Genomic DNA, 24496 nt, shown 5'->3' with positions numbered 1-24496 from the left:
AGAATTTAACCAAATTCTTCATTTTCCTATGTTGTTTGGTATTGCAAATGAGCAAAATCGGTTCACACCGGGAAAGGTTATGAATCAAAATTTAAAACAACCTCGAAAAAAATAAGCATTTTTTACACATTCTGATGTAATTTTCTCGAAAACTGTGCCAGATAATACCATGAAAATTACCATACATTCGTTTCTGAACAAGATCTTGATCCCAGCTGAAAATTGCCAGAATCGGTCACAATTTCATATACCTCCCATACAAAAGTACATATTCCCGGAAAATGGGTTTTTTCTTAATAGCTTCCGCCAGAATGTCGATATCTTCACAAAATTTTACAAATTAAAATCTTATATCAATAGAATTCATTCATTTTTGGATCGGTCCATAATTGGACATAGCTCCCATACAAGGTCCCGTCCCGAAAATCACTTAAACGCACATAACTCATTACTAAATTAAAATATCCATGTAAAATTTGGTATAAGAATTGGTACAAGTAGGGGTCCGCGGAGTGTGTAATGCTAATGGATTTGCTGGCTGCCATGTTACCGCCGACAGCTATTGAAAATAAATAAACTTTTGTCATCTCGTAGTTCTCATCTAGTGGTTCATTATTATAAGATACCGTTTCCCAAAATGTGTGTTCTTTGACCAATGTTTGGTGATCTGGATCAACTTTTATGCTTGCTCTATTTTATTGCTATAAATTATATTCAAAATCCCACTTAAAAAGTCTCTCGGATTCCGTTTTTATTTAAAATCTTTGAAAATTTCAAAATTAACAGCTTAATTGCAATTGGGACCACAACCGCTGTCGGCAATGAGTTTTCATACATTTTGTATGGAGATCAAAATATCGTCTTGTGGTTGGCGATATTGTGGTTGAGATAGATTCTATTTTATTTTTATTGCGCCCTCTGGCGATCCTCTCACTTTGCTCTTATTTTCATGTTGTATCGTTGCCATATGTTCATAATAGTTTGTTTTTGCCATGTGTTATTAATAACTGAAGATATTAAATGAAAATAATAAAAGTTAAAATGCAAAAACATATTGTTTTGTTTCCTTTATTTTATTCTGAATAGTTTTTTAAACATTCTTATTTATTTCTTAAAAATTAATTATAATTTTAAACAAAAACATCTTTTTGCTTTGATTTTTTCTAATTAACGTCAAAAACGTGGTCTGTCGACAGTAGCTTAATTTTAATTCGTCGCTCGCTCATTTTTTGTGGTTTGTCGACAGCGGTTCCAATTGTAATTAAGCAGTAAGTGTATTTGAGAACTAAGCCGGCTGACAGTCGATTGTAAGCCGCCGTCGATATTTTTAGTGTTAGCCGCCGCCGCCGTTAATATTTGTCGGCGCAGGGCTCTGGTGGGGAAAAGTCAAACGTAAGAAGAAAAATCAATAAAATTTTTCGCTGACTGCTGTGTAAAGGATTTTCAAGCAAAATAATTACAAGAAAATAAATATTTTGTACACAAATTTTGCAAGCAAAGTGTAAAGAGTCGTTAATAACATATAAATGAAACGTGGCCAAATAATTAAATAAATAAAACGTGAAAATATTAAGGAAATTGCAACGCCCATCTCGAGGTATTACACAAAAACGGTAAAAGGCAAAAAGTATACATGTACATGAGAAAAAAAATGAAAAAAAAGCAGTGAAAATCACAAATTCGCGGAAGACGAGGTTCAATTAAAAAAGAGGCCATGGAATTTTTGCAAAAACTTTTCAAAGTGCCAAACTTAATAAAAAAGAAAAAAATAATTAAGCTAAAATTGTGGTAAAATCAATAGGCCATTACTTTTTATGTACATGAATATTTTCGCAAACAAAAAAAAAAAAAAAATAACCAGACATTTAAAAAATTGTTACATGCATTAAGAAAAAATAAATATAGATAATTTGTGAAAAAATGTATAAAGTTCATATAGTTTTGTGTTAAAAGTTAACTACTGCTCTTTAAACAGTTAAATTCGTGTGTTTAGTTTAATTTCTTTTGACTTTTTTTTTATTTGTGTGTTCGTCATCTTTGTTGTGCTGTCCACTTAGAAAATATACATACATTCATACATACCGTCATCCATACAAACATACATACATACATATTTATGTTATTGCTATGTTATTTTTTGTTTCGTCGTGACGTTGACTGCGTTATTTGACATACTATTTTTTTGTGTGTAATAAAAGCAGCGAACGTAACTAGTGTGAAAGAATGAGCAAAAACAAAAGCAATCACAACTGAATTTTAAATATTTTATTTGGTTTTCTTTTTTTTTTTTTGAATTTTCACAATATTTTATTTTAGTTTGGGATGCCGGTAAAACACAAAATGAATACAAGCTAATTTACATACATGTTAATATTTTTGTAAAGTATAAAATGTAATATTTATATAATGTATTGAAACTATTGGTTTTTCTCTTTTTTTCTGAATTATGTTTTGTTTTTTGTGTTGTATTTTGTTCTGCCAGAGATGTATAATCTAACTACATACTATGGATGATCGGAAAATCAGATTCTGTTTGGCATTTAAACGTGTATTTACAAATCTACAGACGATTTTAAGTTTTAATAATAATATCGATTGTTTAGTGAAATGGTTGATTAAAAAATAAGCTTTTTTTTAAACGTATTCTAAAGATGTCGATTTTAAGTATCGATATCGATATTTACAAAAAGTATTGATTTTGCTCAAATGGGGCTTATACATAGGTATCTCGTTTATTCATTGATTATTCTTAGTTATTTTTGAATCATCTACCGTAGTTTAAAGTTTTAATTAAAATTAAAATTGGTACAAGGAATATATCTATTAGCACTTAGCTAAAGCAAAATTATCATCCATATTATTTTGTCCAACACTGTATATAGTATATATATATATGCAATTGATTTTTTTATTAAGAATTATCTCATTATTTTTTCTATAGTCGACTGCGGACATTATTATAGTCTAGACTATAAATTGTATCATAGTCAAGCCTTTTTTAGCCTGTAGACTCTAGTGGAAACTTTAATCAAGGAGATTATAGCCAGGCAGTCAATACTAAGGCAGAACTTTAGACTTCTTTCGGCTCTGTAGCGAAGTCTCGGGATTATGGTGTGTTCAAAAGACTATACAGAGCGCTATAGTAAAGACTATAGTCTGGACAATAGACTATAGTTAACACTTGAGACAATACTATAGTATATAGACAGCATTAGATTCAAGGCAATTAGCAGTAGTACTAACAGGTCAGGGTATTCAGTACTATAGTGAAGACAAGGGCTTTAGCCAGGAAAATAAAGGCTTTATTTTGCACTATAATTAACACTATAGACAGAGCTATAGTTTGGGATATAACTATAGTTACTACCAAAGACAAAACTATAGTCTGGAATATAATCAGTCCTATAGCCAGTACTAAATGAAGACTATAGTTAGAAGAATAGCTAGGAATTTAGTCGGCTCTATAGCCAAGACTGTGAGATGATGATTATATAGAGGTCTATAAACAAGACTGCACTATAGTAAAGATACAATTTTTGGCATTTTCCAACAATTTCTCATACCACCCTCGCAACAACTTGACATCAACAGAAAAGCACAAGCAAAATATACAATTCCTTTACATTAATTTAACATTTAAACTTTGTATGCATGTATGTATGTATGTATGTTCCCTGTGTAACATGAATTGGTTTTTGTTAAAAGAAATAAAATAAATCACTTGATTCAATTGAAAGTAACAACTAACTAACGTCCACAACCAATTTCTCATTTCATTCTTCGTTTTGTAAATTTCTTTGTTACTTATGGATGTGATGATTTCTACAGCGTAAATATTATTGTTGTATTTGTTGTTTGTGCCATTCATGCAGCAAGTGATAAGAAAATTTTAAATAAAATAAAATTCTGTTATAGAGATTTGGTTGGCTTTTTTTATAAATACTTACATATACACAAATGTACATAATCGTACATTTTGTTTTTTTTTAATTCATTAAAAAAATAATGATAAAAATGAAATGAAACAAAAATAAAGCATAAACAAGCATCAGTTCAGTTTAAAACAACGCCTCTAGGTCAAATAGAATTTAAAATAATTATTTTTAATTGTAATTTCTAAATAAAACATTTTATACAACTGCATTTTTTCTTGAAATAGTAAAATGTATTTATTTTTTTCTTTTTTGTTTAATCAACAGGTCATCTTTAAACTAAAACGCTATCTTATCTCGTGTTGAAAAGACAACAACGCCACCACCTCCATCACCACCTCGTTTGTGCAGGTCTAACGACAAAGACCACAACTCTCTATATAATTTAAAATAATAATAATAAAAAAACCATTGAATACCAGTGATTAATATTAATCTATACTGGTGTTTTGCCGGTTTGGAAAGAAAAAATAAAAGACACACACACACACATACTCACACAAACATACATTTGCTAAGCAAAAGTTTGTGTAAATAATACTAAAACAACAACTTGTTGCTTTTATTATATTTGTTCTATTGGTGATACTTGCTGTCATTACTTTACTAAAGCTGCTGCTGTTGCTGACTATTTGCTGCTGCTCGTCCGTCGCAAACATTGATTGCAACAATAATATTTTAATTTGTTTGATTATTAAACGTCTTCGTATTGTGTCTCTTCTTGCTAGTAGTGGAAGTTTATCTTCTTGTGTGTGACTAATTTAAATCATTTAAACTCTCCCCTAAACAAGGAGAGTTTAAACGAATACAATAAATAATAAAAAAGAAAAAATACGAAAAAATCTCTACAAGCAATAACGATTTGATCTTTTTGTTAATTTTTTTTCTTCTTAAGCGGTTTTTTGTTAAATCTTAAAAATTAATAAACTAACAACAATGGCACCTGTTAGGGGAGATGGTATGCGTGGTCTGGCAGTTTTTATATCGGACATAAGAAACTGTGAGTAGATTTTTAAAAAAAAAGTTACTATTATTTTTTTTATTTTTGAATTTAAGTTATTAATAGCAGTTCATTTTCTCATAATGAATATGGCTACGCCCTATACCCTACTTTAAGGTGTGTGTTGCATGCCAATGATCACATAATTATTAAGAAGTACTTCAGTAGATCATTATGAAATTTAGTTAGAATTTTCGAACATAAATTAAAAACTTTGAAAATTCATTGAAATTGTATTTTTTTAAATACAATTTTTTTTATATATATATATATATATAAAAATTTGCCCTAAAATAAAAAGTTAAATCTGAAGAAATACACCTAGGTCTCTACCGGGACTGTTGTACGATCCTTTATCAGTGCTTCAGGTGGTAATCGAACCCACGACCCACGATAGATAGATAGATAGATAGACAGATAGATAGATAGATAGATAGATAGATAGATAGATGTAGATAGATGATAGATAGATAGATAGATAGATAGATAGTCGTCGATAGATAGATAGATAGCTCGATAGATCGATAGCTCGCTCTCTCGCTAGATAGCTCGCTCGCTCGCTCGCTCGCTCGCTCGCTCGCTCGCTCGCTAGCTCGCTCGCTCGCTGCTCGCTAGCTAGCTCGCTCGCTCGCTAGCTCGCTCGCTCGCTCGCTCTCTCGCTCGCTTCGCTCGCTCGCTCGCTCGCTCTCGCTCGCTCTCGCTCGCTCGCTCGCTCGCTCGCTCGCTCGCTCGCTCGCTCGCTCGCTCGCTCGCTGCTCGCTCGCTCGCTCGCTCGCTCGCTCGCTCGCTCGCTCGCTCTCTCCTCGCTCGCTCGCTCGCTCGCTCGCTCGCTCGCTCGCTCGCTCGCTCGCTCGCTCTCTCGCTCGCTCGCTCGCTCGCTCGCTCTCGCTCGCTCGCTCGCTGATAGCTAGATAGATAGCTCGCTCGCTCGATAGATAGATAGAAAGATATGTAGTTTATTTGTTGCATTAAACTCTGGTGGGAACCGCTTCAGCTCTGGCAGACTAGAACACTGCCACAGTTCTAGAAGACTAAAACACTAACTAATAACCAACCGGAGGCAAACTGTTCAGTCCAATAAGTCCTAAAAAATCAAGAAATTCACTTCCTTATCTATATGACTTCTTAAAGGTCAAAGTTCACAACAAATATATTTCCTGCATACATTCTACTACAAAGCTTTAATATTTAACTGGTAAAACACTCTTATTATTCCTGTATTTAGGTTAAGGCCAACATTATTTTTAGTTTACCACCTTTTCCTTTCTCTGCTTAAGTAATTATTTTCCCCTATTTCTCCATAAACATATTCAAACATTTCAAATATTGAAAAACGTTAAAACTAAAAATAGACAACTCTTCAATAATGTGTAAACAGATGCCTTCGCATTAAATGTTAAATCGTCTATAAAATTTTTAATTTATTTATTTATTTTATTTATTTATTTATTTATTTATTCAGTAATATAAAGCCACTTTGGCCAAAATAACAATATTACATAGTAAAATATACGCCTTAAAAATATTATAAAGGTTGATATATGCTTAATATATATTTATTAATTTGTTACATATATTTATTCATTCAGGCTCCCCAGCCAGTAAGATTAAAAATATAAACAAATACACATAAGGTCCCTTTCAGAAGCAATTAATGATTAATACTATTTAATAAATGTAAAAAAATAAAAATATTTATACAATTTATAAGAGTCATAAAATAGCTTTTAACTATATAATTAACAATGTATAAATGTATAATTAATGGGTAAGCAAAGGTATTGATACTATCGTTTTTATGTGGTAAATAAAATAAAACACAAGTACATATAACTCAAGTAAGTATATTGGGATTGCTCCATTACACATCAGATATGCAGGTCTCAGTCTGAACAACAAGGACGTTATCCTGTACTAAAAAAAAATTGTCATTTTTACATTTATTTTAAAAAGAAAACCAACATGAGAGCATATAAAAACTTTCCAGGGTAAATTCAAGCAATATTTCCTAGTAAGTAGAGAGAAAATTGTTAAAGAAAACGAGAAAAAAAAATATATATATATGTATATATATGCATATGTATATATAGTAGGGAAATAAATGAAAATTAAAAAGAGAAATAAAATGGTATGATAATATTTAAAATTATTTTAATTAATAATAATGTTGACAAATATATATATATAGTATAAATCAATAAAATAACTAAAATAATTATCAATACCAAAGAAATATAAAACATATACATCATTTCATTTACCCCAGTGAATAACAAATTTCAGCAGATCATTTCAATTTTCATATCAATAGAAGCTTTTGTCAGAGTCATATGTCATTAGTTACTATTTTAAATATTACGAATAAAATTATAATTGACAGATCAACACAGTTCAGGAAGTAGTGCCAGAGAAGTACTGCATGAGTTTTAAACGAAATACATTATTGGAATGAGAAAAAATACGCAACGAGTAAGGTAGAACATTCCACAACCGCGCAATACGGACCAAAAACGACCTTCCCAAAACAGATGAAGATATTCTCGGCATACAGATTTGCGGATTTCTTGTGGATCGAGAGAACCGAAAGGATCTACGTAGAGAAATAGGCAAATTAAACTTAACAAGTTTATAAAAAAGCAATAAACTCTTAAACTTTACAAAATTAACAAAATTCATACCTAGGAAAAGATTTACAAAGGAAGAAATATGCTCATAACGTTTAATATTATATACAAAACGAACTATCATATTAGATACTCGGTTTATCCTCCTAAATAGGGTGGCAAATGTACCAGCATAAACTTCAATGCAGTATAAAATTTGTGAAAACAATAGAGAATGAGCCAAATTATATCTCACACGCAAAGGTAAGTATAAATTCATCGAGTATATCTTACGCAAAATACCAAAAACTTTGCAGAACAAATTGTCAATATGATTCTCGAAAGAAAGGCGGCTATCCAAAATCACTCCTAAACATCTTATATTCTCGACCAAAACTATGCGAGTATTCCCTAAAGTGATCTCCATATTGGGAAAAAAACGACTTGAAGGTCCAAACAAGGCGGCCTTTGTTTTAGACGGGTTAACAACCAATGAATTGTTCATAGTCCAATCAGCAACACGCTGTAGATTATAGTTAATATTCTCACGCAATACATCGCTAAATTCAATATTGTTATTAAAAAGTAAAAAAACGTCATCAGCAAAAATAAAGGTTTTACACATAGTAGAGTCAACACTACGTGGGAGGTCATTAATATACAAAATAAACAAGAGAGGCCCCAAAACCGAGCCTTGAGGAACTCCAGAAAAAAGAAGGCGTAAAGAAGAAGTAAGACCATTATATTGAACAAATTGAGATCTACCTCTGAGATATGATAGTATAAGTTTACATGCCGAGGAAGAGAAGTTAAACTCATCCCTAAGTTTATTTATTAATGTAACAAAACAGATTGAATTGAAGGCTTTAGAGAGATCAAGGGAAACTAGTACACTTAAATTCTCATCATTAATATTTCTCCTAATATGATCAGTAAGATTGAGTAGCAACAGAGATGTGCTATAACCTTTACGAAACGCGTATTGATCATCATATAACATAGATAACGTGGATGCAACAATCTGTTCCTTAATAATGTGTTCAAATACCTTCGATAACGATGGCAGAATAGAGATGGGCCTTAAATCGTCCAAACCGTGAATTACCTTCGTCTTCGGGATTGGAACAACTCGAGCAATTTTCCAACAAGATGGAAAAACAGATGTGGTTAGAATTTGGTTAAATAGATCAAGAATATAACTAGATACATGGGGAAAGATCAACTTGATAACTTTAATAGGAATATTGTCGATACCAATGGACTGCGATTTCACTCTTCCTAAAGCCTCAAACACCTCAAGTTCATCCACACAACTAAACGAAAACGAATTAGTATCATTCCAACTAAAATTAATGTTAAACTCTTCAGGAATATCACCGTTACCTATACCAACAAAATAATCATTAATTAGATTCACATCACCATCAAAAATTGCACAATCATCCTGAACACCAGCACCTTTAAGAATACGCCACATCCCCCTAGTATCTAGTCCAGAGAAAAGCTTTGAAAAATATTTCCTTTTCATTTTTCGCACAATATTCTTGGCTCTGTTACGATACTTACAGTAGATTTTCCAATTAGTCGCAGAACGGGAGGACTTATAAGAACAATAAGCAAGTCTACTGAGAGATTTAGCATAGGCAATATCCTTACAATCATACCAACTATTATTATCTTTATTACTAATTCTCTTCCTAACAATAGGTACAAATGTCATAACAGATTCAAAGAGAGAAGAAAGGCGAGAACATTTATCGTCTACAGATTCAGCAAAATAGCTAGAATTACTGAAATCTGACAAAAGAGATAGAATACCTTCCCAATCAATAGAATTAAAGTCTCTATACTCAATATACTGCTCAGATCGCCGATCCACAGAAATCTTAAATGAAGCAAAAATAAGAGCATGGTGCGAAATTAGCTCACATTGTAACTGGTCAGAAAAACTCATCATCGAAGGATTACTCACTAACCAGAAATCAATCAGAGACGTAGATCCATGTGCTACATCAAAATGCGATGGTTTAGAATTATGAAGAACTGACAAATTATTCCTTAAACAAAGTGCTCGAAAATGCATCGACTTGCTAACATCAAACATATTGCAATTAAAATCCCCAACGACAATAACATTGACATATTTTAAGAATAACCCACAATGAAAGTTTTCAAAGGAAAGTATGTCACCCGTAGGTAAATAAACAACACCAAATAATATTTTAGAGCCATTGTAGTCCATTTCTATAAAAAGGGATTCACAAAGTCCCAATTCAGAGATCTGAAATACTACTTTATACTTCAATCTTTTAGATATAAAAATCGCTACACCGCCTCCTCTCGAATTAAGTCGATCATTACGAATGAGCGTGTACCCAGATATTCCTACGGCCGTAGAGGAAATAAAAGGTTTTAACCAAGTCTCAGTTATAGCAAACATATCAAATAATGAATCATATAAAATGTACTTCAATTCATCAATCTTAGAGTAACTAGATGAGGGTCTAATACTCTGACAGTTAAGATGGCCAATGTTCAATTCCTGATCATGAGAACTAAGAGCAGAGTTAATATACAATTTGCTACTGAAAGCTGGACCAATATTGGTATCAAGTGACACTGGTTAACAAGATTATGGGGAACCAAGAAAAGTTACAATTAATAAAGGACATATAAAAGCATATAATCAAAAATACAAATACAAAAAAATTCATTTCAATCTAAAATACTGCTGATCAAAGGTGTTAAAAATACAATAATATAAACAGTAATACAATTGAGATCAAAAGTGTTCAAAGTTAATAAAGTATAAAAGAAGAAAAATACAAAACTAAATATATAGCAACCATGAGAAAGGCATATAAAAATATCTGTATGTTATTAAGGGAGATAAAGAACAGTATAATATTGAAAAGAACAGCAGATATTTTCAAGATTCTAATCAAAAACAAAATTACTTTATCTTAGTTGCCACATAAATATAACTACAAGTAAAAATTCAATTTCAAATAATACTATACGTATAGCAAAATCAAGGTCAGCACATCTCATAAGCAAAATATACATAATATAAATTACTGCACATAGTAAATATACACATTTACATATATATATATATACATATATACATACATACACATATATATATATATATATATATTCACATATATACATATACATACATACATACATACACATATATATATACATACATACGTACACACATACATACATATATATACACATATACATACATATATACATACATATACATGCACACATACATATACATACATACACACATGTATATATATTTACTACCACATACTAAACAATAATTTATATTAGTATTTGCCCTAGAAAAGTACAACCTTAAGCTAAGTATATAATAATAAGATTAATAAAGAGAAATATTGTAACAAAAAGAAATACCCAAAATTTATTCATTAAGTAATGCAGCACATTCAACGGAGTCGCAAACCACGTTCTTTCCATCAGCCATGGTCAGCTTAGCACGTAACTTATCACCATTAAGCATCTTAAATTTAATAATTATGCCCTTACGGAGAAGCTTCTTACATACAATATTTAACCGGCCAGCAGCTGGGGAATGGTGATCATTTAAATATATACGTGATTCAATTTCACCTCCAATAACATCGCAGACTCTTAAGGTTCTGGTTTTGAAATACTCCGCCATTAACTGGTCACGCAAAAAAACATTATTGAATTTTACTAAAATAGCTTTTTGATTCTTAAAGTAAAAGGCATGATTAATGTCGACGCGAGAGATAGGGATATTATAGACAGATCCTATTTTAATGATAGGATCCACTAGGTCACCCAGACCTGCTGGCAAACCAATAATAATGACGTCAGCACGATTGAGTCTCTTGTATAAGACATTATTTTCATCCTCTAAAGTATTAATTCTTTTAGTAGTCGACGTGTCAATAAAACCAATAAGTTTATTACAATTAAGTATTTCAGCCTTCATATCCTTAAAGCAAGTTGTCATTTCTGTTCGAAAGCCGGCGACAGTATCCATTAGAGATTGTTGAATAGATCTTTGATCATTGCCCACTTTATCAATAAATAAATCAAGTTTAGAGCTAATGGCACAAACCTCTTCGCGTATTTTATCCATACCAGAATTTGGGTTTTTGTCACATTTGGAACAAGTAAAAGATAAAGACTTACTGTCTTTTAATAAAGTGAGTGCTTTTTCTTGAAGATCTGTACAGCTAACATGTATCCACAGTGAACAATTTTTGCATAGGACACTGGCTCGATTCTTGGCAATATCTTCCAGACAAACACCACATTTGTAAGTTTTAGCAAGCGGCATCTTAAAAATGGTTGGTAGCAAACAAATTCAAAAGTGCACTAAATAGCCCGTAAAATACATTAACAGCAGACAGGAGCACGTTGATAATTCACAACCAGTAAGCAAAACTTCAATATTAATAATAATAATGCACCAATAGGAGGATAGCAGCAACAGCAAGAACAGCTTTACTTAACAGCAGCAATAGTACACAATGAACTCCAGTGAAAGTATTTTAACAATTCCTGTAGGATGACAGCAGCAGCAAATCCACACTAACACCATAAGCAGAACACCACTCACAATAAGTATGGCAGCAAGTGACACAATGTGTAGCAGCAAACAGCACCCTTATATATGTAGAATCACCAGCAGGAAAACAGTAGGAGCAATCATCCACCAAGGTAGCACAGCACTCACAGACCACAAATATGGCGGCAGGTGCACTACTCCAACAGCCGCAGAAACACCATCACACGTAACACACAAAAATGGCGGCAAGTAAAACAGCAAGAATCAATGAAAAGGGTTCAACTGCAAGAAGATAGCAGCAGCAAACCTCTACCAGCAACAAGACACACTCCACTTAACCACAAATCATAAAGTTCCAATAGACTGCAGTGGTATTTATTAAAAAATAAATATGTACAAATTTAAAAAAAGTTCAGGAACAAAAATGGCGGAATGCAGCACACAAAATTTGCAAAGGCAAATAGCACGTTTTTATAATTTTTCAGCAAATAATTTATCCAAAAGAATCTTTATATATTAATTGAAACAGGAGATAATATATTCCAAATTTAATTAGTTCAAGTAAAAAAAACACTTTTTAATAAAAGTAATTATTATTTTTTCCACAAAAGATCAGCCGTACAAAAAAATTTCAACTATTCAGGCATAGAGTTACCAGATTTTTGCATTTAAAATTATTATTTAAAAAATTTGGCTCAGAAGCGGTTATAAACAAAACGTGATTAAAGCTAATATCAAAAGTAAATGCATAATTATTGTAAGAATTTTGTTTTTGTTAAAAACCCTACAAATACTTTGAAAATAAAGAATTAACAAAAAAAAAAAAAAAAAAAAAATTATCAGCAATAACGACAATTTGTTAATTTTGTTTTTGTGTTAAAAAATAGAGGTTTATTTGAAAAATTTAAGTTTACTTGCAAAACCCGTTTGATTTAACATACATTTTGTAAGGCATTAGGTTAGATTTAGAGTTATTTTTTTTTCTTATAGAAAATTTTATAAAAATTCTAACTATTCTAAACAAAGTTTTGAAATGCTTTGAGGATATAATTTAAAATAATAATATAGATGTTACTGAGAGTTTCTACAGTTTCATCAATGTCTGTTTAACTTTATCGTAGCTATATAGAATTGAACAGTGAAAGCATTCTTATTTAAGCTACTTTCTAGCTGTTATTCTGTTAGTTTAATAAAACTTTTAAAACTTATTTTATTTGTATTATGATTTTAACAAATCAACATTTGTAATAAACTCCCACATTTAAGAAATATGTACTACATATTTATTAAAATGTCAATATCTCTCTGCTCAATGTTCATAGTATGTATTCAGCTATTTAGTGTCATCATAATTGAATTAAAACATTTATTAAATAATAGGGGCGTCAAATTTTTGTTATTTTACAAAAATATGTACGTGTCTATAACATTCAAATACTATTTATTCATCTTCCCTTTCACACCAATCTATTTTTTCTTGTTTTGTTTATGAGCTGCATTTTTGTGGCACAAAAAATAAAAAAAAAAATCATTATAATATTATTATTGTTGGCGCTAGAACATTCAATTATGATAATTTAATAGTGGAATATACACAGCAAGTAGTTAGATTTGAAAACTATATAAAATCTCTACATGTAACTGGTACTTTATGGTTCAACGAGTAATGTTTTTAAATATATTTATGTTTATTAACTATAGTGACAAATTGATGAGATCTTTATACAATTTATATTAATTTTTTTTTATTGTATTTGTTTAATTTTACTAAATGTAGCTCATGATTGTGATCATTGACCTTTACATGCGAAACAATTTTGATATTTTTAAAACGAGTTAAATTGATAAGCCGAAATATTTTAATAAATTCTGTGCATTCTTTTACAAAAATGCTTTTTTAATAAAAAATTTTTATTATCACAATTCAGTAATTAAATTAATAAAATATTCCTGCAAAAACAAACTGAAAAAGTTTTTTGACAAAAACAAATATTTTCTCCTTTTGCAAAGAATTTATAGCGTAAAATAGATAAAAGTCATGTTGTCAAAAACTCAACAAATAATAATGTATAATTATACTGTAATTCCCGTGTCCGTACATGAAAGCTTAAAAGCTCCATTTTATTATTAAGAGCATAAATATCTTAACTCTACTTGCCCAACTTTTAATCTTAAAAAAGTAAAATATTAAGCTGGAAAAACTTTCAAAATTTAAGTACGAATTTTTTAATATATCTTAGAAAGCTTATAAAATAATTAAAAATTTATGAAAATTTAAATATTTTTAAGAAATCTTCTGTAAACTAAAGATATAAGCATTTTTACGAATCCTCATGATGTAAAAATTGTTTTAATAATGTCCACAAATGTTTGAAAATAAGTTTGGAAACAATTTTTTTTAATATATTTTTATGAAAAATTTTATGTTACAAAAACTTTTATGCTAAAAACCCTTTTTTAGGTTTATAAAAAGCTTTTTACATACATTTTTTATACTTTTTATAAAAAATATATTAAAATATATAAGCTTTTTACGTACATTTTTTATACTTTTTATAAAAAATATATTTTGAAAAAGCTTTTTACCAAATGTAATAGTTTTCAAAACTATTAAAAGCTTAAAAAAATATCAAGAAAAGTTTTTTGTTTTCTTACAGTTATTTTAATGAAAATCTTTTTTTTGTTTATTTTTAGAAAAATTGTCTGTGCAAAAGCTTTTTTTCATATTCATTTCTTAAGAAACCAATTTTTTTTATAAAAAGCTTTTCTATATATAGTTTTTTTTGAATAATTTTTTTCTTTAAAAGAATTTTATAAAAAAAAACTTTTTTGAAATTTAAACTTTTAAAAAAGATTATTTACAAAAATCATCATTAAAAACAAATTTCTATCAAAAAGCTTTTTACAAAAAAAAAAAAAATAATAATAATAAAAAGCTTTTTTTTAGAAAAATTCTTTAAAAAAGCTGTTTTGCAAAAAAAAAAAATCAACAGCAAAAACTTATTTTTTCGAAAAGTTTCGTAAATTTTAGAAACAAAAAAATTCTTCATAAAAAGCTGTTTTTACAAAAATTCTTTTAAAAAAATCTTAAATAGCTTTTTAATTTAAAGAATTATTAAAAGATTTTTATATAAAAACTTTTTTGAAAGATTCCTTGAAAACCAATATCGATTAGAAAGCTTTTTAAAAAAAGTTTATTTAGAAAAATCATCATTAAAACAAAATTTCTAGCAAAAAGCTTTTTACAAAAAAAAAAAAAAAAAAATTATTATAAAAATCTTTTTTAGAAAAAGCTTTTTTACCAAAAAAATCAACAGCAAAAACTTTTTTATTTCGAAAAGTTTCGTAATTTTTAGAGACAAAAAATCTCTTCATAAAAAGCTCTTTTACAAAAACTCTTTTAAAAAGATCTTAAAAAGGAGTTTTCTATAGAAAGATTTTTATAAATAGCTTTTTTATTTAAAGAATTATTAAAAGATTTTTATATAAAAAGCTTTTTTTGAGAGATTTGTTATAAAAAACTTGCGATCAGAAAGCTTTTTATAATTTTTTTTACAAAAAATAATTATAAAAATATTTTTTAGAAAAACATTCTTTAAATTCAACAAAAATGTTTACAAAAATAAATTTTTAAGTTTTTTATTTTTCTTAAAAAATATTTTACAAAAATTCATATACAAAATCTTAATGAAAGAGTTTTCTGTAGAAAGCTTTTTAACATAAAAATTTTTATAAATAGCTTTTTTATTAAAAGAATTGTTAAATTATTATAAAATATTTCAAAAATAAGTATAAAAAGCCTTTTTAGAAAATAATTATAAGAAATTTTTAAAAAAAAATCTTTAAAAGCTTTTTTAAAAAAAAAAAAAATTTCAACAAATTAGTCTTAACATTTTTATGTAAAAAACTTTATTTTAAAAATAAGTTTTTTCCTTCAAAAAGCTTATGTCGTAATTTTTAGAAACAAGAAAATCTCTTCATAAAAAACTTTTTTTACAAAAACTCTTTTTTTTCTACTTCTTTAAACAACAATTTTTAACAAAAAGATTTTTACAAAATGCTATTTACAAAAAATAGTTGTAAAAAGCTCTTTTTAAAAAAATGCCTTAAAAGTTTTTTAGATTTTTATGTAAAAAACTTTTTACAAAAATATTAAAATAATATTTAAATTATTTTTAAAATATTTTAAAAATAAGTATAAAAAGCCTTTTTAGAAAATAATTATAAGAGCTTTTTAGAAAAAATTCTTTAAAAGCTTTTTTGAAAAAAAAATTCAACAAAATGTAAAAAAACTTTTTTTAAAAATATTTTTTTTTTAAGTTTTTTCCTTCAAAAAGCTTATGTCGTAATTTTTAGAAACAAGAAAATCTCTTCACAAAAAGCTTTTTTTTTACAAAAACTCTTATAAAAAATCTTAAAAAACAGCTTTTTAACATAAACAAATAGCTTTTTAAGTTAAAGAATTTTTAAAAGATATTTATGTATATAAAAAGCTTTTTTTAAACGATTTTTTTTTTCTTTAAAAAACAATTTTTAACAAAAAGCTTTTTACAAAATGCTATTTTAAAAAAATAGTTGTAAAAAGCTCTTTTTAAAAAAATGCCTTAAAAGTTTTTTAGATTTTTATGTAAAAAACTTTTTACAAAAATAACTTTTTTAAAGTTTTCCACCAAAAGCTTATTAAAGTTCATGAATTTTAGAAATAAGAAAATTACTTCATAAAAAGCTTTTTTACAAAAATTCTTACAAAGAGCTTTTTTTTTAAATAAATCTCTTTTTAAGGCTTAAAAAAGCTTTTTTGCCAAAAAAGGTTATTTTTGGACAAAATATGGCAAAAAAGCGTTTAAAAAAAAAAAACAGTAAGTTCCTCCCATTAAACCATTAGTAATGTTCAGGTTTTGAAACTCTTAAGTTTCATCAATTATATAAACTATTACTTGTGTTCATATTTGTCATGTTTTCTCTTATATAATGCTTTATTTCCTATTATTTTTTTCTATCTTAATAGCCTTAATCTAATCATTTTCCTCTTTATGTTATATTTTCCAAAAGGTAAAAGTAAAGAAGCGGAAGTTAAACGTATTAATAAAGAATTGGCCAATATACGCAGTAAATTTAAAGGTGACAAAACGCTAGATGGTTATCAGAAAAAGAAATATGTGTGTAAACTGCTATTCATATTTCTACTGGGTCATGATATTGATTTCGGTCATATGGAAGCGGTTAATTTACTATCATCGAATAAATATTCAGAAAAGCAAATTGTAAGAAGTAATTTGTTGTTTTTAAAAAGTAAAAACATTAATATTTTTATTTGTATTTACATTTACTACAGGGCTACTTATTCATTTCCGTATTGGTTAATACAAATAGCGATTTAATACGTTTGATTATACAATCGATTAAAAATGATTTGCAATCACGTAATCCTGTACATGTTAATTTGGCCTTACAGTGTATTGCCAATATTGGTAGTCGCGATATGGCTGAATCTTTTTCCAATGAAATACCAAAATTATTGGTATCGGGGTGAGTTTAATAGAAAAGAAAATGATGAATCGAATTATTGTTTTATTGTTATAATTGGCATTTGTTTTGTTTATTTACAGCGACACCATGGATGTGGTTAAACAATCAGCTGCTTTATGTCTTTTGCGCTTATTCCGTTCTAGCCCCGATATAATACCCGGTGGCGAGTGGACCTCACGTATTATACACTTATTGAACGATCAACATATGGGCGTAGTGACCGCTGCCACTTCTCTCATCGATGCTTTAGTTAAACGTAATCCTGACGAATACAAGGGTTGTGTTAATTTAGCCGTCTCTCGGTTATCACGCATTGTTACGGCCAGTTATACAGATTTACAAGATTATACTTATTATTTTGTACCGGCTCCTTGGTTGTCGGTTAAACTATTGCGTTTGTTACAAAATTACAATCCAGTTACTGAGGAACCGGGCGTAAGAGCTCGTTTAAATGAAACTTTGGAGACTATTTTAAATAAGGCCCAAGAACCACCAAAAAGCAAGAAGGTACAACATTCAAATGCCAAGAATGCTGTACTATTTGAGGCCATCAATCTCATTATACACAGTGATAGTGAGCCTAATCTCTTGGTGCGTGCTTGTAATCAGTTGGGTCAGTTTTTGAGTAATCGTGAGACTAATTTACGTTATTTGGCTTTGGAATCTATGTGTCATTTGGCTACTTCGGAGTTTTCACACGAGGAAGTTAAAAAACATCAAGAAGTGGTCATTTTATCAATGAAGGTGAGCTCTTTTTATAACAAGTATAAAGTGGTTTTATTAAAAACATTCCAAATAGATGGAGAAAGATGTTTCGGTGCGTCAAATGGCTGTAGATCTTTTGTATGCCATGTGTGATCGCAGTAATGCTGAGGAGATAGTGCAGGAAATGTTAAATTATTTGGAAACTGCTGATTATTCTATACGAGAAGAAATGGTACTTAAAGTAGCCATTTTGGCAGAAAAATATGCCACTGATTTTACTTGGTAGGAAGTTTTTTTATAACAGCTTTATAAGTATAACATACAAATGTATAAAACTCTTCTGTTTATTTCCAGGTATGTTGATGTTATTCTTAATCTTATACGTATTGCTGGCGATTATGTTTCCGAAGAGGTTTGGTATCGTGTCATACAAATTGTTATCAATCGCGAAGAAGTCCAGGGTTATGCTGCCAAGACTGTTTTCGAAGCCCTCCAGGCACCAGCTTGTCACGAAAATATGGTCAAAGTTGGTGGCTATATATTGGGTGAATTTGGTAATTTAATTGCCGGCGATTCACGTTCTGCTCCCCTGGTACAATTTAAACTTTTACACTCGAAATATCATTTATGTTCACCAATGACTAGAGCTCTCTTACTATCGACATACATTAAATTCATAAATCTATTCCCTGAGATACGTACCAATATACAAGAAGTATTCCGTCAACACAGCAATTTACGTTCAGCCGATGCTGAGTTGCAACAGAGAGCCAGTGAATATCTACAATTGAGTATTGTGGCATCCACAGATGTGCTGGCAACAGTGTTGGAAGAAATGCCCTCATTCCCCGAAAGGGAAAGTTCCATATTGGCCGTGTTGAAGAAAAAGAAACCTGGTCGGGTACCAGAGAATGAAATACGCGAATCGAAGAGTCCAGCTCCAGCTGCTTTACAAAATAATACACATGCTGCTACCAATCACAAGTAGGAATAACATTTAATAACATCTTGTTCTATTATAAATTCCTAATTTCCCTTTTCAGAGTCAACAGCAATGCTAATACAGATTTATTAGGTTTGAGCACACCACCAGCCAATAATACAGCGGCTAATAATAGCGGTACTTTAATAGATGTTTTAGGCGATATTTATGGCAGCACCAACAATAATACCGCCATATACAATACCAAAAAGTTCCTATTCAAGAACAATGGTGTTTTATTCGAAAATGAAATGTTACAAATTGGTGTTAAAAGTGAATTCCGCCAGAATCTAGGACGTCTTGGTTTATTCTATGGCAATAAAACTCAAATACCCTTAACGGTAAGTTGAAAAAACTGTTTGATATTATTATGCTGAGAAATTTATTTACTATTTTGTTGTTGTTGTCTTCTTTCTTTCAGAATTTTACACCCGTTTTACAATGGGATGCTGAGAATGCTCTTAAGTTGAATGTTCAAATGAAACCGGTTGAGCCCACCTTAGAAGCTGGTGCCCAAATCCAGCAACTGTTGACCGCCGAATGTATAGAAGATTATTTAGATGCTCCTACAATCGAAGTGAATTTCCGTTATAATGGTGTACAACAAAAGTTCAGCATTAAGCTGCCGTTAACAATAAATAAATTCTTTGAACCAACAGAAATGAATGCGGACTCATTCTTTGCTCGATGGAAAAACTTAAGCGGGTGAGTGAGAAATTTTTTTATTTTATTATATAAGTTTAAAAAAAAGCTTTAAAGGCTTATTTACAAAAAGAGCTTTAAAGCTTTTTTACAAAAAGAGCATAAAAGATATTTTAACAAAGTTAATTTTATAAAAGATTTGCATGAGATTTATTTTTTAATTTTTAAAAGCATTTATAAGATTTTCTTTTATATAAAAGCTTTTTTTAGAAAATTATTTGTAGAGTTTTACAATTATAGAGTTTTATAAAACTTCTTATAAAATGAGTTTGTAAAAGCTTTCTTTAGCAAAAAAGTAATTTTTACACGATTTTTACGAAAATCGATTTTTAAAAGTTTTTTTTATATGAAAAGTATAATTTTGGAAAGTTTTTACGAAAATTTCTTTTTAAAAGCTTTTTTTTAATTTCTTTGATTTTTACGAAAATATAAATAAATTTATAAGAGCTTTTCATGAGTTTTATAAAAGTTTTTATAATATTTTCTGTACAAAAATAGTTTTATAAAAGCTTTTTTTTAGAAAATAAGATTTGTGAAGGTATTTTTTTTATTGAAAGAACTTGATAAAAGAAGTTTGTAAAACTAAGAAGTTTGTAAAACTTATTACAAAGCATTTTTATGAAAATATAAAAGCTTTTTTTAGAAAATACGATTTGAAAAGAATTTTGCACATAAAAGCTTGATAAAAGCTATTTATAGAGTTTTATAAAACTTCTTACAAAATACAAAAGCTTTATTTAGCAAAGTAAGTTATTTTTAAAAATTGCTTTTTAAGAGCTTTTTTTTATGAAGTGTATTTTTCAAAGTTTTTACGAAAATGACTTTTTTCAAAGCTTTCTTATGAAAATTTCTTTTTCAAAGCATTTTTACGAAAATATTAAACAGATATATAAAAGCTTTTTTGCAGAAAATACGATTTGAAAAGAATTTTGCAGATAAAAGCTATTTATAAAGTTTTATAAATCTTCTTACAAGATGAGTTGTAAAGGCTTTTTTTAGCAAAAAAAGTTATTTTTACGAAAATAGCTTTTTAAGAGCATTTTCATATGAAAAGTATATTTTTCAAAGTTTTTACGAAAATTTCTTTTTCGGCGCTTTTTTATGATTTTTTTTTCATATCTTTTTTATAAAAGCTTTTTTTTAAAAAGTGAGTTTTTAGGAAAATACATTTTTAAAAGCTTTTTTTTATCAAAAATATCTTTTAAAATTTATATTTCTTAAAATAGCTATTTAAAAGCTTTTTTTAATCAAAAATTACTTTTTATTTTTTTAAGCTTTTATCAAAACTCTTATTAAAAGCTTTCATCTAAAATTGTAATTAAGATTTTTCCAAAAGTGTTTTTTTAATAGCTTTTAAGCAGCCTTTTTAAAGTTTGGTTAAAAAAATATGTTTCAAAAGCTTTTTATGAAAATTTACTTTTTATGTGAAAAATTGCTTTTTACAAACATTGATTTTTTTAGATGAGTGTTTGGGGCAAAAGCTGTTTTAGCAAAATACATTAATTTCCTCTTTTATTTTTTTCCTTTAGAGAGCTTTTGTCAAAGAAATTCTGTAAAATTAAAATTTAAAGAACTCTTATTAATATAATTTTTTATAAAAGCTTTTTTTGTAAATTTTTTAAAGAGATATTTGTTATCAAAAAAATCCTTTATTTTTAAGGTTTTTACAAACAAACTGTTTGTTTAAGCGAAAAAGCTTTTTTCATTTTTTCTAAGAAGCTATTTTTATACTTTCTAAAAAGCTTTTTTTTTATCAAAATAGTTTATTTATTAACTTTTTTCATAACTTTGTAACCAAAAAGGCTTTTTTCTGAAAGCTTTCGGATTTTTCAAAACAAGCTTTTTTTGCAAAATATTTGTTTTGAAAATATTACTTTTGTAGCAAATTTTTAAATATTTTCTATTTCTTTGCAGCGAACAACAAAGAGCTCAAAAAGTCTTTAAAGCTCAACAACCATTAGATTTACCTGGTGCTCGCAACAAACTCATGGGTTTCGGTATGCAATTATTAGAAAGTGTTGATCCTAATCCCGATAATATGGTGTGTGCGGGTATTATACACACACAAACACAACAAGTGGGTTGTTTACTTCGATTAGAACCCAATAAACAGGCACAGGTGGGTTTTAAAAGCTTTCACTAAAATTATTTGTAATTATTTATTATATATATTTTCTTTTTAAATTGCAGATGTTCCGTTTAACAATACGTGCCAGCAAAGAAAGTGTAACACGTGAAATATGCGATTTGCTTACAGACCAATTTTAAATATTGTTAGAGAAATGATAACTGCACGAGACAAGCAAAATAGGAAAGGCAAATGCAACGACATTTCTATTAATATAATATTTATATAAAAACCAAGCAAGAGCAACAATAAATTATTAAACAAAAAAAAAGTAGTTAAACAAAAAGGTATAAATACAAATTTTAATAATATTAATTATAACAAAAATAAATATTAATTATAATAATTATTATACTTAAAAAAGCTTGCATTCAATATTTCGATGACAAAGATACAATTTCAAAATTTAACTATTAAAAAAACAAAAAATCTAAACCTGAATTATAGCACAATCCTTAATAAATTAAACAAAAAAAATTCCCAATTAAAACACAAAAAAAATCCTTTGTTAAACATTCTATAAATAACGGCAAACTAAAAAAAAATTTCAACTTTCAATTCGTATAAATAATTAAATATAAATTGCAATTGAAAATGTAATATTATTAAATAAGCATAAAATGAAAACAAAAAATAATAATTTAAACATTGCTCGAAATGTAAAACTCTTTACTATACATATAAACAGAAAATTAAACATAAATAAGATCATTTCAAATATAAATATTGTAAAAAAAAAATATATAATATATGTTAAATAAATTAAAGTTAACTTTAATTTCAAGAGATTTCTTTAAAACTGAAACTAATTAATTAATTCACGCATTCATTTTAGACAAATATTGTTAATTCAAAGAATTTACAATAAGACTAAGGCAAAATGAAAACTGACAAAACCCCTAACAATACACAATACTAAATAAACAAATTAACTTTATATATTTTCCCAAAAAAACAACAAGTTATAAACTCACAAATTAAAGGAACAAAGAAAAAGAAAGTAAACAAGAAAAAGTCATAAATGTTTAGAACAACAACTACATTTATTAATTAACTAAATAAATTATAAGCTCAAATCTCTAAGTGTTTTTTAAAAGATTTTTAAAAATAAAACTACAAGTTTTTCTTTAAAACATTTCTAAGAAATAAATTTCAAAAGTTTTGTTATTTTCTAACATTTAAAAATTGTTTAGAAATCTATAGGGAGCTTTTAATCCCTTTCTTCTCTTTTAAAACTTTTAAACTTTTAGGTCATACTTTCTTTATTATAAAAAAAAACAAAAACAAATTATGTTGAGTTTAATAAAATTACAAAAATAATTGTTATAAAAATTTTTGGTATTTAAATAAAAATTATATAGAAAACTTATTTAAATTACTTAAATAGCAATTACACTTAAAACAAAAACATATAAAGGGTTTTCTTTTGAAATTTATATATAATTGTTATTTAAGTAATTTAATCATAAAAAAAAATAAATAAAACCTACAGTAAACTTAACAAAATAAACAAGTTAGAGTGCTATATTCGGCTGAGCCGAATCTTAAATACCCTCCACCAGCAACTTTTGTATTAATACATTTCTAATTAATAAAATATTTATAGAAATAAGTTTTCTCATGTCTTAAATAGAAAAATCACAAGATTTAAACAGCTTAAATCTACTACAATTCCAAGATTTATTGAACATTAGAAACGCCATTTTCATTTAAATTTTTATAGCGCCCTAAGATATGCTTTAGCGATATCTCGTATTTGCATGTATGCATGTGTGTGAAAGATTTAAGGATTTTAAAAATACATACATATATATAATATTGTTCTACACAAATTGATAATGCAAATAGTTAAATACGGTTAAAGCGCTTTTAGGGGCAGGACCTAGTATGAGAGATATGACCAAATATAGACCGATCGTGAAAAATTTTTGAAATAGCATTAAGTGCTTTTTGCATTACAAAATAGTATTTATGAACAAAAATAGTATTTATTTATATCATTATTTGGTAATGAGTTATGTGCCTTTAAGTGTTTTTCTGAAAGGGACCTTGTATGGGAGCTACGATCAATTATGGATCGATAGGAAAACAATTTCACAGTAATATTTCTCTGTATATGAGCAATATTTCTGCCAAACTTTATATGGATATCTTAATTTAGTAATGAGTTATGTGCGTTTAAGTGATTTTCGGGAGGGGACCTTGTATGGGAGCTATGACCAGTTATGGACCGATCGGAAAAAAAATTATCTGTAATATTTCTGTGCATATGAGTAATATTTGTACCATATGGGTATCTTAATTTAGTAATGAGTTATGCGCGTTTAAGTGATTTT

The 24496-nt window shown here is 28.2% G+C and overlaps 2 protein-coding genes across 4 annotated transcripts; one reads left to right on the top strand and one right to left on the bottom strand.

Moving 5' to 3' along the window:
• The first annotated feature begins 1359 nt into the window (after positions 1-1359).
• Positions 1360-23129, top strand: LOC119605641 (AP-2 complex subunit alpha). Of its 2 annotated transcripts, none has more exons than XM_037958863.1 (11): positions 1360-1597; positions 4200-4932; positions 17167-17378; positions 17450-17643; positions 17724-18387; positions 18443-18630; positions 18703-19332; positions 19392-19671; positions 19752-20035; positions 21947-22151; positions 22223-23129. In XM_037958863.1, the coding sequence occupies exons 2-11, from the start codon at positions 4869-4871 to the stop codon at positions 22298-22300; spliced, it is 2799 nt and encodes a 932-aa protein (XP_037814791.1). In that variant the 5' UTR covers positions 1360-1597; positions 4200-4868; the 3' UTR covers positions 22301-23129. The 2 variants fall into 2 exon arrangements, with proteins under 2 accessions (XP_037814791.1, XP_037814792.1); XM_037958864.1 differs by having other exon boundaries at positions 1360-1613.
• LOC119605642 lies at positions 6733-12327 on the bottom strand. 2 transcript variants are annotated; one of them, XM_037958865.1, is made up of 2 exons: positions 10968-12327; positions 6733-6940 (listed from the first exon to the last, which is right to left on the bottom strand). In XM_037958865.1, exon 1 carries the CDS (start codon positions 11881-11883, stop codon positions 10975-10977), a length of 909 nt encoding a protein of 302 aa, XP_037814793.1. In that variant the 5' UTR covers positions 11884-12327; the 3' UTR covers positions 6733-6940; positions 10968-10974. The 2 variants fall into 2 exon arrangements, with proteins under 2 accessions (XP_037814793.1, XP_037814794.1); XM_037958866.1 differs by having other exon boundaries at positions 6733-6846.
• Positions 23130-24496: the final 1367 nt, after the last annotated feature.

The sequence above is a fragment of the Lucilia sericata genome, unplaced genomic scaffold (genome assembly GCF_015586225.1).
Source record: "Lucilia sericata isolate MDLA Ls3-8-SP2 unplaced genomic scaffold, ASM1558622v1 Contig000505F_arrow, whole genome shotgun sequence".
In the NCBI taxonomy this organism is placed as follows: domain Eukaryota; kingdom Metazoa; phylum Arthropoda; class Insecta; order Diptera; family Calliphoridae; genus Lucilia; species Lucilia sericata.
Note: the sequence above shows the minus strand (reverse complement) of the source record. Positions and strands in the feature narration are given on the sequence as shown.